This window comes from Oncorhynchus kisutch, linkage group LG6 (assembly GCF_002021735.2).
Source record: "Oncorhynchus kisutch isolate 150728-3 linkage group LG6, Okis_V2, whole genome shotgun sequence".
Taxonomy (NCBI): Eukaryota; Metazoa; Chordata; class Actinopteri; order Salmoniformes; family Salmonidae; genus Oncorhynchus; species Oncorhynchus kisutch.
In genome coordinates, this window is record NC_034179.2 from 75,631,747 (window position 1) to 75,650,401 (window position 18,655).

Here is an 18,655-nt window from a genome sequence, read left to right on the forward strand (position 1 = left end):
ATTCCTTTGTCTTTGTTTTCCTTTCTTGTATATTCGTTTCTCCTAATTCTCATTAGGAGAAACACATTGTTTCCTCTAATTCCTTCTTCTAGTCAGTTGAACATTGGATTTAGCCTACTCACCTGTATCCTATACAAGGAAACAATAGAGACTCAATAAAGGCCATGCTTAAAGATATACATTCTCAGAGGCAAGTAGATTATTGTAGGGCCTACAATAAGTTAATAAGGGCAATTACAATGTTTCTATAGGGTGTTCTGCATACTACAGGATTATTCCCATAAATTAACAGGGTCGACAAATAGCATGTTTATAAACATGATTAAATCATTCAGTTTCATATTGAGATATATAAATGCATTAACTGTAGGTGTCAGGCATAGCTGCCCTCCCTCTTCTGTGTGCACAACTGATGGTTGTTCATTAACGCGTGGGACAGAGTGGCTGGCAGGTACTATCTCACTGAAGCGCTCACTGGTGGATCTATTGCCTTTGCTACTCCTTCAAACCTTTCTACTTTTAATATCAGAGGGTTGTCTACTTTTTTGTTAATTTACCATTACTTTATCCAGAGAGTTGGTTGAGCTGACATAAACAACTTCTTTCTATCCCATTTGTTCTTGTTCTACCTTAGCTCTGGTAGGTGTGCCTCCTGTGATTGCAACTAACTTAGTGTTCATTTGTTTTTTGTATTTGATGGTCTGTCCATTATTTTTCATTTTATATTTAGCCTGTCTAAGAATTGAAGTAGTTTACTCAAATAGATTTTTTTTTTTTTACAGTCCCGCGACCTTTTTGGTTTGGAGTGGCCTGTAACCCTTAAGGGTGTGTCTTTAAAGATGTTAAGAATTTCTACATCGGGATTTAGATAGTGGAGTCTTTTTTACAGTATTTAAAAAAAATCCTGTTCTATACAGCATCAAAATGCTGAATTCACATTGTTTTCTTTGCGTGGGAGTCTTATTTGTGGCACTTATTGAGAGCCGAATGCTGGACAAGTGCATGAAATCCAAACCCAAATACACCATGAACGTTGTACTTTTGGAGGATCAAACCTCAGACTGGAGCCTCAGGTTTGTAAAGGGTGCAGTGTTGCAAGCAATTGAAGCGGACAGGCAACTGAACATGGCAGCAGGTACAGAAACATGCATTTCTTTTTTCATTTCAACATAAAACAAACATGTCAGTGATTAAACAAAATTCAGCTGTAACCTACCACACAAACCTATTGGACATTTCATTATGCTCGATAACAGTTATTATCTCATCCTCCTATAACACTCTCTCCCTTGCCAAGGTTTGAACACCAATTTAACGGCCAATTTCAATGGGTTTAACACCACGCTGTACAAACGAAGGGGCTGTGGGAGCAGCACCTGTGAGGGAGTGGAGATACTCAAGTCCCTGCATGTGAGCCAGTCTTTTTTAGACAGTAATGTCCATTCCCATCTTGATACCATCTCTTCCAGGGGACCATTGCTACTTGAATTACAGTTGAAGTCGGAAGTTTACATACACTTAGGTTGGAGTCATTAAAACTCATTTTTCACCCACTCCACAAATTTATATTTCCTGTTCGCTATAGTTTTGGCAAGTCAGTTAGGACATCAACTTTATGCATGACACAAGTAATTTTTCCAACAATTGTTTACAGACAGATTATTTCACTTATAACTCACTGTATCACAATTCCAGTGGGTCAGAAGTTTACATACACTAAGTTGACTGTGCCTTTAAACAGCTTGGAAAATTCAATAAAATGATTACATGGCTTTAGAAGCTTCTGATAGGCTAATTGACATAATTAGAGTCAATTGGAGGTGTACCTGTGGATGTAATGCAAGGCCTACCTTCAAGTGCCTCTTTGCTTGTCATCAGGGGAAAATCTAAAGAAATCAGCGAAGACCTAAATTGTGGACTTCCACAAGTCTGGTTCATCCTTGGGAGAAATTTCCAAACGCCTGAAGGTACCACGTTCATCTGTACAAACAATAGTACGCAAGTATAAACACCATGGGACCACGCAGCCATCATGCCGCTCAGGAAGTAGACACGTTCTGTCTCATAGAGATTAATGTACTTTGGTGTGAAAAGTACAAATCCATCCCAGAACAATAGCAAAGGACCTTGTCAAGATGCTGGAGGAAACAGGTACAAAAGTATCTATATCTGTCACAACTTCCACCAAAGGTGGCTCCTCTCCCTGTTCGGGCGGGGCTCTTTCTTATTGATTCACCTGCGTTACCCGTGGTGCTGGGGATACCCTGGTTGGCCCGTCACAACCCCAAGATCTCGTGGCAACAGAGGGCTCTGAAGGGGTGGTCAGAAGAATGCTCAGGCCTCCCGCAGTGGTTAAGGGCGCTGTACTGCAGCACCAGCTGTGCCATCAGAGACTCTGGGTTCGCGCCCAGGCTCTGTCGTAACCGGCCGCGACCGGGAGGTCCGTGGGACGACGCACAATTGGCCTAGTGTTGTCCGGGTTAGGGAGGGGTTGGCCGGTAGGGATATCCTTGTCTCATCGTGCACGAGCAACTCCTGTGGCGGTCTGGGCGCAGTGCGCGCTAACCAAGGTTGCCAGGTGCACGGTGTGATGCGCACTGTGTTAAGAAGCAGTGTTGGGTTGTGTATCGGAGGACGCATGACTTTCAACCTTCGTCTCTCCCGAGCCCGTACGGGAGTTGTAGCGATGAGATAAGATAGTAACTACTAAACAATTGGATACGACGAAATTGGGGAGAAAATGGGGTAAAAAAAATTAAAAGAAAAAAGAAAAAAAGAAGAGTGCTCATGCAGGTGTGTAGGAGTTTCCATAGGTAGGAGGCCTACAAACCTGACTCAGTTACACCAGCTCTGTCAGGAGGAATGGGACAAAAATCACCCAACTTATTGTGGGAAGCTTGTGGAAGGCTACCCTAAACATTTGACCCAGGTTAAACAATTTAAAGGCAATGCTACCAAATGCTATTTGAGTGTATGTAACTTCTGACCCACTGGGAATGTGATGAAAGAAAGAAATGCTGAAATAAATCACTCTACTATTATTCTGACATTTCACATTCTTAAAATAAAGTGGTGATCCTAACTGACCTAAGACAGGGAATTTTTACTAGGATTAAATGTCAGGAATTGTGAAAAACTTAATGTAAATGTACTTGGCTAAGGTGTATGTAAACTTCCGACTTCAACTCTATATGTTGACTGACAGACTGATTTTGATGTGCAGATGAGAAGATTAATTGCCATTGAAGTGTAATTTCGACCATTCACTGTTGGCGGATCCGCTTGGCTAGTAAAACTGTTCTAAGACATCAGGTGGAGAAGTTTCCATTCCTACTGATGTATACTGCAATTACTATACTGAAACTAAGCAGTAATTTCAGTCAGATTAAAATTGGGCTGATGAAGAGGGCCTATAAGATGAATAAAGATGACATTATTTCAGTAAGAGAAAGAGACAGGGACAAGCCCTTCCCCATTACTCAACAACATGAGTGCCTATGGTTATGTACATATTTGTTTGTGCTCCAGACTAAAGGTGAGGTGGGATGTGCCATGCTGGGACCCTCCTGTACATTTGCCACTTTCTTTATGGTGGAGTAAGTACTCTCTCTGTCTTGCACGCACACACGCATGTTAATGATTCCTGTCTCTGTCATCCCCATTGAACAAGTATTTGTTTTGCCTGATTATTAGTAGTTGATGATGTGTATGTGTGGTAAATGACCCACTAGGTGATTATGATAACAGTGTTTATTGCTATGCTGGTTGATAATATGCTGTCCTGTAAGATAAGGACAGATTGTGACCCCCGGTCTGTGTGTCTCAGCGTGGAGATAGGCCTGACCCTGACTATCCCCATCATCTCCGCTGGGAGCTTCGGTCTGTCCTGTGACTACAAGGCCAACCTGTCCCGCCTGCTGCCCCCGGCACGCAAGATCTCCAACTTCTTTGTCCACTTCTGGAACTTCACCAGACATGGTCTGAAGATGTACTGGGGGAGGGCTTATGTCTACAAGAAGGCAGACCAAACTGAAGACTGTTTTTGGTGAGATGGAACACCTGTGCATTTGAAAGGGGATTTCTGCCACGTCCACACATACAGACAGTACAGAGATGCTCATTGCATGTGTATGGTAGATTGTAACACTGTAACATACATATCTAGAGTAAGTTTGATGTCTGGGAGAGAAGAGTTTATCGTTGGGTGCTCCATGGTGCACCATTACATCACTTCCCTTTTGCCATCGTCATAGGTACATCAATGCGCTGGAGGCACCCTCGGTCCAATTTGCTATGTCAATCTCAAGAGAGATGCTACGCAGCAAGAAAGAGCTAAAGAAAGCTATTCAGTCTGAAAACAGACACAGCAACGGTGTGTATCTCCCTCTGTCTTCTTCAATACCATGTCAAGTCTTATCCATGCCTTACACTCCAGCCACTGTTTCCACCCCGAATAGGAGGTAAATCAATGGATACTTAAAACAAAACTTTTGGAACCTAGCTACAATATTTTAGATGTTATTTCATCACACAGATTTATAGCCCCTGCACAATATTTTCCAGTATTTATTCTCTGTGGAACCCCAGATGACATCACCACTATAAAGAACGAAACAACGATTCCCCCAGAAATTGTCTTCATCCTCATCGATATCTATAAGTGAGACTGGTTTTGGTAGTTTGTTACACTACATTACATTGTTTTTTTTTGAGGACACTGATTGAAAGTTGAAACCATGTAACTTTTCTATCTTCTAGCCATGGGTATCACACTAACATGACTGCCAACCCAAGCATGGACAATGTTCTGGTGCTCACCTTGCCTGAGAGACAATACAACAACACAGTAGTTTACAACAGCACGGTTAGTCCCTGCTCCACTCATCTGTCTTCATTCCTCAGTTCGTCTGACTTCCTAATGTCTAAACAGAGATAACATCTCTCTCTGTCTTCCTGACTGCTTCTCCTCTCCTGTTGCAGAAGTTAAATGACTATGTGGCAGGGTACCATGACGGTGTGTTGCTCTTTGGCCATGTGCTGAGGCAGAGGTTGACCAGTGAGCTGAGAGGCAGAGCAACACAGTCCACCACCACAGAGCTCTCCGATGTAAACCCCTTCAGGAATGTCTCTTTTCAAGGTATAGGAGGGCCTAATGGCCAGGGCCATGGTCCATCCTGTCCTCAGTCCTCCATTTAAACACCATAACATTTTACGTCAGGCAATGGTGAGAACCTATACTTGTTGGACTTGGCAAAGCTGCTCGGCGGCAACCTTTAGCATCTGATCTTTGACTCTCGTCCAACGGGAACTTGCGCAAACCAGAACAGTAAATGTTTCATTTTTGTCACACCACCGTCATTCTCCACACAGGAACAAAAAGCCACACATTATGCAGAAACCCATTCACTTAGATTTATTTTACAGTGCAGTACATGGCTAATTGGAGTGTTCTCTCTTTGCTGACTTTTATGGGCAATATTTCACATTTTGTCCATTTAAAGCTGAGGACCATAGTAATTCAGCTGGTTATATGTCTTCTGCAACCTCTTGTATTAGATAACATTTCCCAACCTGAACCTTGAGTATAGCACTAGGTCATAGCCTCAATTTCTTTGGAAATGTTGCTCCCAGTGGTGTGATTATTGGTGCTACAATAAGGGAGCAAATGGTTGTTAAGGGCAGGTGTTTCAGTCAACAGTTTTCTGCTCAGGAGGATAAATGGTGATACTCTTAAAGGGTTAGACATAATAGTGTCTGTGTGCAGGTATGGGGGGACACTACGTGCTGGATGAGAATGGGGACAGGGACGTGAACTTCTCTGTGATTTACACATCCACCATCGATAAACAGGTAGGCTTCATCCAATGTAACTGTTGGAATGGTCACCATCTCCGTCCCTGTTAAACAGCAGCAGGACATCATTTAATGATCACTTAATAGCGCTGTCATTGCACCTCCCCTCCAGTACAAAACCCTGTTTGTGTTTGATACGTCCATAAATGAGACCAGAGTGGAGGACAGCACCCCCTCACTGCCCTGGCCCGGGTCCCAACTGCCAGATGACAAGCCAATCAACCCTAACGGTAATGGCATACAGTGTATTTGGAAAGTATTCAGACCACTTGACTTTTTCCACATTTTGTTACGTTACAGCCTTATTCTAAAATTGATTAAATTAGTTTTTTCCCTCATCAATCTACACACAATACCCCATAGTGACAAAGTGAAAGCAAGTTTACCTTATTTACTTAAGTATTCAGACCCTTTGTTATGAGACTCGAAATTGAGCTCAGGTGCATCCTATTTCCCATGATCATCCTTGAGATGTTTCTACAGCTTCAATTTCCACCTGTGGTAAATTCAATTGATTGGACATGACTTGGAAAGGCACACACCTGTCTATAAAAGGTCCCACAGTTGGCAGTGCATGTCAGAGCAAAAACTAATCCATGAGGTCGAAGGAATTGTCCGTAGAGCTCCGAGACAGGATTGTGTCGTGGCACAGATCTGGGGATGTTTTTCAGCGGCAGGGCCTGGGAGACTAGTCAGGATCGAGGGAAAGATGAACGGCGCAAAGTACAGAGAGATCCTTGATGAAAACCTGCTCCAGAGCGCTCAGGACCTCAGACTGGGGCGAAGGTTCACCTTACACCAGGACAACGACCCTAAAAAACACAGCCAAGGCAATGCAGGAGTGTCTTCGGGACAAGTCTCTGAATGTCCTTGAGTGGCCCAGCCAGAGCCCGGACTTGAACCTGATCGAACATCTCCGGAGAGACTTGAAAATAGCTGTGCAGCAACGCTCCCCATCCAACCTGACAGGGATTGAGAGGATCTGCAGAGAAGAATGGGAGAAACTCCCCAAATACAGGTGTGCCAAGCTTGTAGCGTCATACCCAAGAAGACTTGAGGTTGTAATGTTTGCCAAAGGTGCTTCAACCAAATACTGAGTAAAGGGTCGGAATACTTACGTAAATATACATTTTCAAAAATGTCAAAAAATCTGTTTTTGCTTTGTCATTATGGGGTATTATGGGGTATTGTGTGTAGATTGATGAGGAAAACAAAACAATTTAATCAATTTTAGAATAAGGCTGTAACGTAACAAAATGTGGAAAAAGTCAAGGGATCTGAATACTTTCCCGAATGCACTGTATAATACTACCACTGTATAAGCTCTTGTAACAGGCCAGTAGACGTTTCTACCCCCAAGCGGCTGAACAGTGGCTACCCGGACTATTTACATTGACCCCCTTATTTTATTTCCATTTCTGTCATTCAGCAGATACTCTTATCCAAAGTGACTTACAGTAGTGAGTGCATACATTTCAATGTACACTCACTGGACACTCACACACACACACATGCACATTTGTTCACACTCTTCCAATACACTGCTGCTACTCTCTGTTTATTATCTATGCATAGTCACTTTAGCCCTACCTACATATTATCCCAATTACCTCGACTAAGCCACACCCCTTCACATTTATTCGCTACCGTTACCCCTTGTACATTACCTCGTTCTAGTTTTTTAATTGTGTTACTATTTTCCCCTTAGTTTATTTAGCACATTTTTCTTACTTTTTAAAGACTCTTCATTGTTGGTTAAGGGCTTGTAAGTAAGCATTTCATGGCAAGGTCTACATCTTCTGTATTCGACACGTGTGACAAACACTTATTTTATTTTATTTATAAACACTAGTGCTACTAGTAACAGTACAAAGTTTATTCTAGTACACAAGCCCCTTTGAAGTTTATGTTACAAAGATACAGTATTGGTGGGGGAAATACTTATTCTATGTTTGTGATTCCAGATCTGAAGACACAGGATATCATTGTGATCGTCCTGAGTGTCAGTGTTGTGGTGGTGACTGCCATCGCGCTGATCTTCTACAGGTCAAATATGCACCACACCAACCTCTGTGTTCTCACTTCTGTCCAATCACATTGTTACTTGATGACATGTCTCACTCACCTCTGTGTTTGTCTAATTATTATTATTATTATTATTAAACTTATTATTATTATTATTAACCTTATTATTATTAGCCTTATTATTATTATTATTATTAAACTTATTATTATTATTACACTTATTATTATTAAACTTATTATTATTATTATTAACCTTATTATGATTATTATCCGTATTATTATTATTAAACGTATTATTATTATTACACTTATTATTATTATTAAACGTATTATTATTATTATTAACCTTATTATGATTATAATCCTTATTATTGTTATTATATTTACCCTTCTGCTCAGTCACTTTAAACCTGATTACACAACTGTCACCAGAATCCATTCCATTGATTGGAACTGATATTGACCTTGTATATAGTATTTATTCTCGTGTCTATTTTTCTTTTATGTTACTTAGCATTACTGCATAGTTGAGGAAGAGCTGGCAAGCAAGCATTTCCCTGTACTGTTTACACTTGCTGTATCCTGTGCACGTGACAAAGAAACTCTGATTTGATTTGATTTATGGCCGATAGGCAGAACATGAAGGAACGTCAAAACCAAAAGAGGTGGTCCCACATCAGCCAAGACCTGATTAGTCCGCTGGATGGGAAAGAGTTAAGCCTGGTCTCACTGAAGGTGAGCTCCCTCACCTCCTCCTTGTCATGATGTTTTTGCCTGTCTATTTCTATTTCTAGTATGTAATCTCTCAAACTCCCATAATGCATGGCCAACACAAGCTGGTGTTACACTGATGTTGGTTGAAATTCTTTCATTTACATTCTGATACTCACTGTGTTCTCTAATACCCAGGGATCTAATTGGATGCCTATAGTCTTGTGATATTTTATTAATGTTGACGGTTTATTCCACATTATTTATCCCTTTTTCTTTCTATATATCAGATCGATGAAGACAACAGGAAGGACAGCTGTTACCAGATTCACAGGGCTCGCTATGACAAAAAGGTGCCATTACACTCTTTGGTCCATAAAAAGACATGGTGTGAGTTGTCATACCAGGGTCGTTCCGCGAAAAGATGCCTTTTGCATCCCTTTGATTTGTGCACCAATATAACATTTTAAAAGCCTGTTATATTAAATGAATTGCCCTTTAATGTAGACCACATGGAGAATTCAATCAATTAATAAAGACTTGCTGAAGTGCAAACATTCAGCATTGTGATATGTCCCTCTGTGCCCCCTCTCTGACCTCTAGGAAGATTATAACCCACTTAAACCCCGAATTTCACCATCATTGTAAAGCCCTAGTTATTTTGTTGCTTTGACAAAGTCGTTTCTGAAGGTTATCATTTATTTCATGTGATTAGTGATTTATTTACGTTTGTTCCTCATTTTAAGGTCAAGCCTGTTATTTGAACTGAACTGTCGTTAGTATGGTATAACTATTCCTTTTTAATATGTTTTTCAAAATAAACATCTTTCATTCAGAGAGGTTGGGTTAAATGCGGAGGAAAATGTTCAGTTGAATGCATTCAGATGTGCAACTGACTAGATATCCCCTTTCCCTTTCCCTTAATAGTCAAATCATAGTGTAAAAAGCAAGTGAGCTGGTTCTAGTCTTTGTGGCAATTTTCTGGTGTTTTGTGGTGGAAAACTGAGCGGTTCGAGCATAATACTTCAACCAGGTTACCCATAGATAGACAGGCTAGAAATGATAGAACAATTCAAAAAATGCATTCAATTGTTGCACACAACAAGCTTCCATTTCCCCTGTCACACGGGGATTATGGCTGATTTAAGATGAAATCGTCAACCCTGTTACTTTATTTGACACTTAATAGGCACTTACTATAGTAATATTTTTATTTAACCCCTTGAGATGGTGAAAAGGTGTTTTTCTTGAAGCTGAACATGTGCTCTTTGTGACAGTTACACTTCTTGAAAGGCACTGAATTGGAGGAACGACCCACCAGTAACTACTCTCAAAGGCTGAAATGGGCATAACTTCTACTCTATTATTATGGATCTATTATTTTCAGCCCGTGATCCTGAAGGAGCTGCAACACACAGACGGCAACTTCAGTGAGATCCAGAGGATTGAGCTCAACACTGTAAGGTTCTTGCTAGTGATGTTACTTCCTCTCCCCCGCTATCGTAGTTCCTCCTAACCTGCCGATTCAAACACTAGTCCAGTCAGCTATCCACTGATCTAGTGTCCATTTTGAGTGTCTATATGGCCCAAGCTCAAGGTCAACCATATATTTGCTTATCTTGATGTGATGTGAACAACAGAGGTTTGCGGATTTGTGTATGTATGTTTTGTGGCTTTGTGGCCCTATGGAGGAATCTTTCATCTCCTTGTCAATCAGAGGAGATAGACTATGTAACCTTATGTGAGCAATTAGGTGATAAAGGTAGATAAGTGTGAGGAAGTCATGTTCACCCATGAGAGGATGTCTTTCACACTGACTCTCTCTCTCTCTCCTGCTTCCTCTCTCTCTTTCTGCCTCTCTCAGCTCCTACGTATTGACTACTACAACCTGACCAAGTTCTATGGCACGGTGAAGTTTGAGTATGGCCTGTTTGGAGTGTTTGAATTCTGTGAGAGGGGATCCCTGAGGGTAAGAGGATTGGCAGAGAACATGACTTTATGGTGGGAATCAGTGGCCTACTTTCCACCCATATATCTTCATTGTGCAATGATAAGCAAATTACATGTACACACATGTTAATTACAGGACTCCTTTACCGACAGCGCCTGGGTCACAATCACAGTTACATTCACTCAGTTTTCAAATACCCTATCAGGCAGAAACAAAAACACTCAAGCATAAACTGAACTGCAGCAAACTCTGTAATTCACTGTCTTTACAGTATGTCCTTAATGACACAATCTCCTATCCTGAAAAGACCTTCATGGACTTGGAATTCAAGATATCAGTCATGTATGACATAGCTAAGGTATGCTTATGTAGTTTGGTTGTACTATGTGTTTACTGTAGGTAAATGCACTGACATTGTAATATGGTGTAATCTAGTGCCTCCCAACCTTTTTTGCTTACTGTACCACCAACTGAATTTTGCTCTGGCCGCGGTACCCCTTACCCCCTCATGTGCATTGAACCAGTAACCCTATGGTCTCATGAGTTCTCAAGTACCCCCTATGGATAGGCCAAGTTCCCCCAGTTGTCCTAGTACCCCTGGTTGGGAACCACTGGTGTTGCATGCTGTAGCTGTGTGGGGCTCACCCTGGTGGCGGTTTCAGGGCATGTCCTACCTCCACTCCAGCAACATTGAGGTCCATGGCCGACTGAAGTCCTCAAACTGTGTGGTGGACAACCGCATGGTGGTCAAAATCACAGACTTTGGCTGCAACACCATCCTCAACCCCTGCAAAGGTGAAACCCTCTGCCCACTATGTCCCTCACAAGTAAATGATTCAACCTGAAAGTATTATGCCATGAAGTTAGTAAAAAACTCAAGCAGGAGAGTGATTTGATATCCCATTCTGGTCCCTCTCCTTTCTGTCAGACTTGTGGACGGCTCCAGAACACCTCCGGAAGCAGGGGATCTCCCAGAAGGGCGACGTCTACAGCTTTGCCATCATCGCTCAGGAGATCATACTGAGGAAGAACCCCTTCTTCACCCAGGCCTGCTCCAACGTCGCAGGTAACAACGGTCTGGCGGCTAGAGTCAGAGAGTCATGCAGAACAGTTTTCAGCAATAGTAAAAGTTATCAGGTTTTTTATGTCTATGCATTTCACACTGGTAATTTAACAGCGGCTCCTGCTGGCCATTACATGTAAATACAACTTCTGCTCACTAGGGATCACTGTTATCAATTACTATTCTAGGGATTATGCAAAAGGAGAGTGGAATTCGTATTATTTTACTGTAAATGAGGACATGTCTGTCAACTGAATTCCCCTTTCCTTCCTCCCCAGAGAAGCTGTACATGGTGCAGTACCCAAGTCAAACTGGCTTCTTCAGGCCAGATCTGAACTTTGAGACAGCAGCAGAAAACGAGACGGAGGTACAAGGCCCCTCATATTATTCCTCAAGTACGCATGCATATCTGTGTTAGTTTGTATGTATGGTTGTCATTGTACTTGTCTCCTGCAGCTTTACATGCTGATAAAGAACTGCTGGGAAGAGGACCCAGAGAGGAGGCCAGACTTCAAGAAGATAGAGGGATCTCTGGGTAAGATATTCAGGTAAGCCCACTGCTTTATGAGAGGGAGAGTGTGAGTGCATGATGTGTGAGTTTGTTTGTGTGTTTACAAAATGCCTGATATTCCAAATCTACACTGAATGTACAAAACACCTTCCTAATATTGAGTTGCACCTCACATGGACTCTACAAGGTGTTGAAAGCGTTCCACAGGGATGCTGGCCCATGTTGACTCCAATGCTTCCCACAGTTGTGCCAAGTTGGCTGGATGTCCTTTGGGTGGTGGACCATTCTTGATACACACAGGAAACTGTTGACTGTAAAAACAACAGCAGCATTGCAGTTCTTGACACAAACCAGTGCGCCATGCACCTATTACCATACCCCATTCAAAGTACTTTACTGAATGGAACACATACACAATTCACGTCTCAGTTGTCTCAAGGCTTAAAAATATATATTTTAAAAATGATCTTCTCTTTAAAAAAATGTATTTTCCCCTTCATCTACACTGACTGAAGTCGATTTAACAAGTGACATCAATAAGGGATCATTGCTCTCACCTGGATTCACCTGGTCAGCCTATGTCATGGAAAAGGCGGGTGTTATTAATGCTTTGTACACTCAGTACATTCAGTCAATCAAAACCCTTTTTACAAACCAAAAGCCATGGCATGTCAACAGCTGATTTGTGTTTAACATACAGACGTCTTAGAAATGTAGAGTTCTATCAATGCAAACGTTGGAGTGATAGACAATCTCCAATTTGGATTTTTCTCTTGTTAAAGATTTTCTGAGCTATTGGGCTTTTACCATTACAGAGATTTGGTCATTTTTTTCCATGTTCCACAATCATTCAGCAACCTGCACAACCAGGCTAATGAGAGCTACATGGACAACCTGATCCGTCGGCTGCAGATGTACTCCAGGAACCTGGAGCACCTGGTGGAGGAGAGAACCTCTCTGTACAAGGCTGAGAGGGACAGGGCTGACAGGCTCAACTTCCTGCTCCTGCCAGCGTATGTCATGCATCCCAGCTCAACCTTAACCCTTAACCCTAACTCTAACACTAGCTCCATGTCCACATCCTGGCTCAACCCTAACCTTATCTATCATCCTAACCTTAACCCTAAACTGAGCTTCATGTCCACATCTTGGTTCAACCTTAACCATAGCTATCACCCTAACCTTAACCCTAAACTGAGCTTTATGTTCACATCCTGGTTCAACCCTGAATCTAGCTACAACCCTAACATTAAACCTAAACTGAGCGTTATGTCCACATCCTGGTTCAACTCTAACAACCCTAATCCTCTTAACGCTTAACCTTAACACACCTGCCAGCCTATTTAGCTTTTGGAAGCCAACAGAGCAATAAGGAGTTGCTCAGCCTAACCTCCCGTCCCCCTGCTTCCTTCCTCAGCCCAGTGGTGCGTTCCCTGAAGGAGACGGGCAGTGTGGAGCCAGAGCTGTTTGATGAGGTGACGGTCTACTTCAGCGACATCGTGGGCTTCACCACCCTGTGCCACTACAGCACGCCCATGGAGGTGGTGGACATGCTCAACGACATCTACAAGAACTTTGACAGGATCCTGGACCACCATGATGTATACAAGGTAGTTGGGACTGAGGCTTGACATGTTCACATACAGTGCCTTGTAAAAGTATTCCCCCCCTTGGCGTTTAAACTGTTTTGTTGCATTACAACCTGTAATTTAAATTGATTTTTAATTGGATTTCGTGTAATGGACTTACACAAAATAGTACAAATTGGTGAAGTGAAATGAAAAAAATAACTTGTTTCAAAAAATGTAAAAAATGTAAATACAGATAAATGGTGCATGCAGAGGTATTCACCCCCAATGTAAATACAGATAAATGGTGCATGCAGAGGTATTCACCCCCAATGTAAATACAGATAAATGGTGCATGCAGAGGTATTCACCCCCAAAGTAAATACAGATAAATGGTGCATGCAGAGGTATTCACCCCCAATGTAAATACAGATAAATGGTGCATGCAGAGGTATTCACCCCCAATGTAAATACAGATAAATGGTGCATGCAGAGGTATTCACCCCCAATGTAAATACAGATACATGGTGCATGCAGAGGTATTCACCCCCAATGTAAATACAGATAAATGGTGCATGCAGAGGTATTCACCCCCAATGTAAATACAGATAAATGGTGCATGCAGAGGTATTCACCCCCAATGTAAATACAGATAAATGGTGCATGCAGAGGTATTCACCCCCTTTGCTATGAAGCCCCTAAATAAGATCTGGTGATACCAATTACCTTCAGAAGTCGCATAATTAGTTGAATAAAGTCCACCTGTGTGCAATCTAAGTGTCACATGATCTCAGTATATATACACCAGTTCCAAAAGGTCCCAGAGTCTTGCAACACCATTAAGCAAGGGGCACAATGAAGACCAAGGAGCTCTCCAAACAGGTCAGGGAAAAGGTTGTAGAGAATTACAGACCAGGTTGGGTTATAAAAAAATATCTGAAACTTTGAACATTCCACAGAGCACCATTAAATCCATTATTTAAAAAATGGAAAGAATATGGCATCACAACCAACCTGCCAAGAGAGGGCTGCCCACCAAAACTCATGGACCAGGCAAGGAGGGCATTTATTAGAGAGGCAACAAAGAGACCAAAGATAACCCTGAAGGAGCTGCAAAGCTCCACAGCGGAGATTGGAGTATCTGTCCATAGGACCACTTTAAGCAGCACACTCCTGCTGGAGAGCTGGAGAGCTGGGCTTTATGGAAGAGTGGCCAGAAAAAAGCCATTGCTTAAAGTAAAAAATAAACAACCATGTTTGGTGTTCGCCAAAAGGCATGTGGGAGACTCTCCAAACATATAGAAGAAGGTACTCTGGTCAGATGAGACTAAAATTTAGCTTTTTGGCCATCAAGCAAAATGCTATGTCTGGCTCAAACCCAACACCTCTCATCACCCGAGAGCACCATCCTCACAGTGAAGCATGGGGGATGGTGCTCTGGGGATGTTTTTCATCAGCAGGGACTGGCAAACTGGTCAGAATTGAAGGAATGATGGATGGCGCTAAATACAGGGAAATTCTTGAGGGAAACCTGCTTCAGTCTTCCAGAGATTTGAGACTGGGACGGAGGTTCACCTTCCAGCAGGATGACCCTAAGCATACTGCTGAAGCAACACTCAAGTGGTTTAAGGGGAAACATTTAAATGTCTTGAATGGCCTAGTCAAAGTATGACTTAAAGATTACTGTACACCAGCGGAACCCATCCAACTTGAAGGAGCAGTTTTGCCTTGAAGAATGGGCAAAAATCCCAGTGGCTAGATGTGCCAAGCTTATAGAGACATGCCCCAAGAGACTTTCAGCTGTAATTACTGCAAAAGGTGGCTCTACAATGTATTGACTTGAGGGGGGAATAGTTATGCATGGTCAAATTTTCTGTTTTTTTGTGTCTTATTTCTTGTTTGTTTCACAGTAAAAAATATTTTGCATCTTCAAAGTTGTGTTGTGCATGTTGTGTAAATCAAGTGATACAAACCCCCCCAAAAATATTGTTTAAATGCAGGTTCTAAGGCAACAAAATAGGATAAATGCCAAGGGGGGTGTATACTTTTGCAAGCCACTGTACTAAAGAAGAATCTACAGTACTGTTGTTACTGTAGTATTATGGAATTGAAAGCATTCATACCATTTGAGATGGAATAGTTGAGTGGGGAAAACAGTTTTCATATGAATGTTACTATTGTATTCAGATTACATTTCAGAGGGTTATTGTCTCTTCTCTCTGCCAGGTGGAGACGATCGGTGATGCGTACATGGTGGCGTCGGGGTTGCCGCGGCGCAATGGCAACCGGCACGCAGTGGACATTGCCCACATGGCCCTGGACATTCTAGCTTTCGTAGGGACCTTCCAGCTCCAACACCTACCGGGCATACCCCTGTGGATCCGCATCGGGGTGCACTCAGGTACCCCATCTCAGCACAATATAACTGGCCCATACAGTAGTTTTATTTATTTATTTATTTAGTTTTATTTTAAGTTCATAATATTGGGCCAATACAGTCCTGTTAGCAACACTTTCACTGCCTGCTGTGTGTTTAGCTTTCACTGTGTCTGGTGTATTTACAGGGCCGTGTGCAGCGGGTGTGGTGGGGAACAAGATGCCACGTTACTGTCTGTTTGGAGACACGGTCAACACTGCCTCACGCATGGAGTCCACAGGCCTGCGTAAGAGACAGCACACACAGACACCGACACATCAAACATGATCTCTTACATACATTCTCCTCAGCTATCACAAGCACAGCTCCATTCTAGCAGCATATATTCACCATAGGATGACACCTCTCATGCTTCCTCTCCAGCACTAAGAATCCATGTCAGCCAGTCCACCATAAACATCCTCCAACGGACAGACTGCAAGTTTGAGTATGAGCAGAGAGGAGAGACCTTTCTGAAGGTAAGCTGGGTTCATAAAGCTATGCGATGGTTTTGTGAGTATAGAGTTCAGATTATGCCAACAATTTGTATGTTTGTGTATGTATTATAGGGTAAAGGCAATGAGATGACATACTGGTTAACAGGGGTGACAGGGACAGAATACAACCTGCCAAAGCCCCCGACAGCGTGAGTAGAAACCACCCATCCTGATCGTATACTCTATCTATCAACCATATCTAAATGGAGTATTATGTATGTCAAATAATTCAAACATCTTCTCCCTGGTTGTCTCCTCAGGGAGAACTTCCAGAGGCTACAGCAGGATCTGTCTGAGATGATCGTGTCCAGCCTGGAGAAAAGAGGGCCGGGGAACAACGGCATGGAGAAGAGGAAGACCCTCTCCACCAGAGTCAGGAGGAGGGAGACCAATGGGAGCCAGGAGGACGGCCTGCCAGAGTACCTGCACCTGGCCATCACAGACATTCCCAGCACCTACCTGTAGCCACCCAGGACCAGACTGCCTCCTGTGGAGATACAGGGCTACTACATGCTGTCAAATGGTGACATTGAAGTCAAGTAGCCTTATATTCACCTGATACAATAGTTACAGTAATGCCTTATACATAGGAAACCTGACTATTTTCCAATGAATTTCTGGGTAAAAGACATGGCTTTCTGGTTTGAGCTAAAGGTTATTTTGGGTCACATGAGCAAAGATGCTTTAGGAAAACCTGAACCAGTAAACCAAGAAGCCCCTGAAGAAAAGACAAATATGAGTATTGTTGCATTTTCCCAGCGATCAACAATGAACAATTGTTCAAAATAATATCACTGATTATCACCGAAGCCTAATAATAATACTAAAGCTTAATATTGCCATCAATAACGTGATGATTACATCTTATAAATGATGTATACACACAGTGTTGGGTCATAGTTTCTCATTGTAATCTCAGTGCATTTTATTGGTTCATAGTTTCTCAGTGCATTTTATTGTGTCATAGTTTATCATCGTAATCTCAACGCATTTTATTGGTTCATAGTACTAAATGTGTTTTTATCCTCAAATTTGATAGTAGTCTGAAACACTAATATGTCATAATTTTAAAGGCCGACAATTGTCTTTCTAGGTCTTTCTAGGTTTTCCAGTGTGTCCACTGAATTGGAACAAAATAACTTTCTGTAAAAGATGAGTATACTTTTGTTTAACCACAAACCTTGCCTCTTTTTTAAATTTAATTTAACCAGGCAAGTTATTTTCAATGATGGCCTAGGAACAGTGGGTTAACTGCCTGTTCAGGGGCAGAACAACAGATTTGTACCTTGTCAGCTCAGGGGTTTGAACTTGCAACCTTCCGGTTACTAGTCCAACGCTCTAACCACTAGGCTACCCTGCCACCCCATTCTTATCAAAATGTACTATATATGAGTCGGGGTAAAATTTCTACATGATACGTTTTTTGTTTTGTTGACTGTTGTGTCAAATATATCCCCAAGTTAATAGCAGTTGCCACCTTTACTTCTACATTATCTAAAAGTGAATTATAAAGTTAATGTAAATGTTATTCCTCATTTTTGCTCATTTTAAAGTAATATTTAAAACTGGTTTTACATTGACATATCGCCAAATTGCATCAAATCATTTTGCAGCATTTGATGAATTCCATGTTATTGTTTTTCCACATCATTTTCACACCCTGACCATAGTTTGCTTTGTATGTTTCTATGTTTTGGTTGGTCAGGGTGTGAGCTGAGTGGGCCTTCTATGTTTCATGTCTAGTTTGTCTATTTCTATGTCTGGCCTGATATGGTTCTCAATCAGAGGCAGGTGTTAGTCATTGTCTCTGATTGGGAACCATATTTAGGTAGCCTGAGTTACACTGTGTGTTTGTGGGTGATTGTTCCTGTCTCTGTGTTTGCACCAGATAGGACTGTTTCGGTTTTCACATTTTCATTATTTTGGTAGTTTTTTCATGTATAGGTTTTCCTTTATTAAAATAACATGAATCATCACAACACTGCATTTTGGTCCAACTCTCCTTCACCACAAGAGAACCGTTACAATCATGCACAATATATAGCCATATAATTGTCCAG

General features: G+C 41.9%; 1 protein-coding gene across 1 annotated transcript; it reads left to right on the forward strand.

Moving 5' to 3' along the window:
- The first annotated feature begins 428 nt into the window (after window positions 1-428).
- LOC109884384 (heat-stable enterotoxin receptor-like) lies at window positions 429-18,348 on the forward strand. The gene is made up of 27 exons (XM_031827574.1): window positions 429-1,135; window positions 1,298-1,410; window positions 3,529-3,596; window positions 3,827-4,045; window positions 4,254-4,372; window positions 4,564-4,660; window positions 4,759-4,864; window positions 4,981-5,137; window positions 5,765-5,850; window positions 5,966-6,083; window positions 7,818-7,899; window positions 8,511-8,613; window positions 8,880-8,942; window positions 9,977-10,048; window positions 10,454-10,558; window positions 10,812-10,898; window positions 11,203-11,335; window positions 11,469-11,606; window positions 11,882-11,970; window positions 12,060-12,151; window positions 12,969-13,127; window positions 13,532-13,724; window positions 15,909-16,083; window positions 16,247-16,345; window positions 16,483-16,577; window positions 16,668-16,744; window positions 16,856-18,348. Exons 1-27 carry the CDS (start codon window positions 925-927, stop codon window positions 17,058-17,060), a joined length of 3,261 nt encoding a protein of 1,086 aa, XP_031683434.1. The 5' UTR covers window positions 429-924; the 3' UTR covers window positions 17,061-18,348.
- Window positions 18,349-18,655: the final 307 nt, after the last annotated feature.

What these genes read in the sequence shown, in the direction of transcription:
- LOC109884384 (XM_031827574.1), top strand. Translation starts at nt 925, where the DNA reads ATGCTGAATTCACATTGTTTTCTTTGCGTGGGAGTCTTATTTGTGGCA. An exon ending in TCATGTATGACATAGCTAAG is followed by an intron (nt 10,899 to 11,202) that starts GTATGCTTATGT and finishes TGGCGGTTTCAG; the next exon opens with GGCATGTCCTACCTCCACTC. An exon ending in ACCACCATGATGTATACAAG is followed by an intron (nt 13,725 to 15,908) that starts GTAGTTGGGACT and finishes TCTCTCTGCCAG; the next exon opens with GTGGAGACGATCGGTGATGC.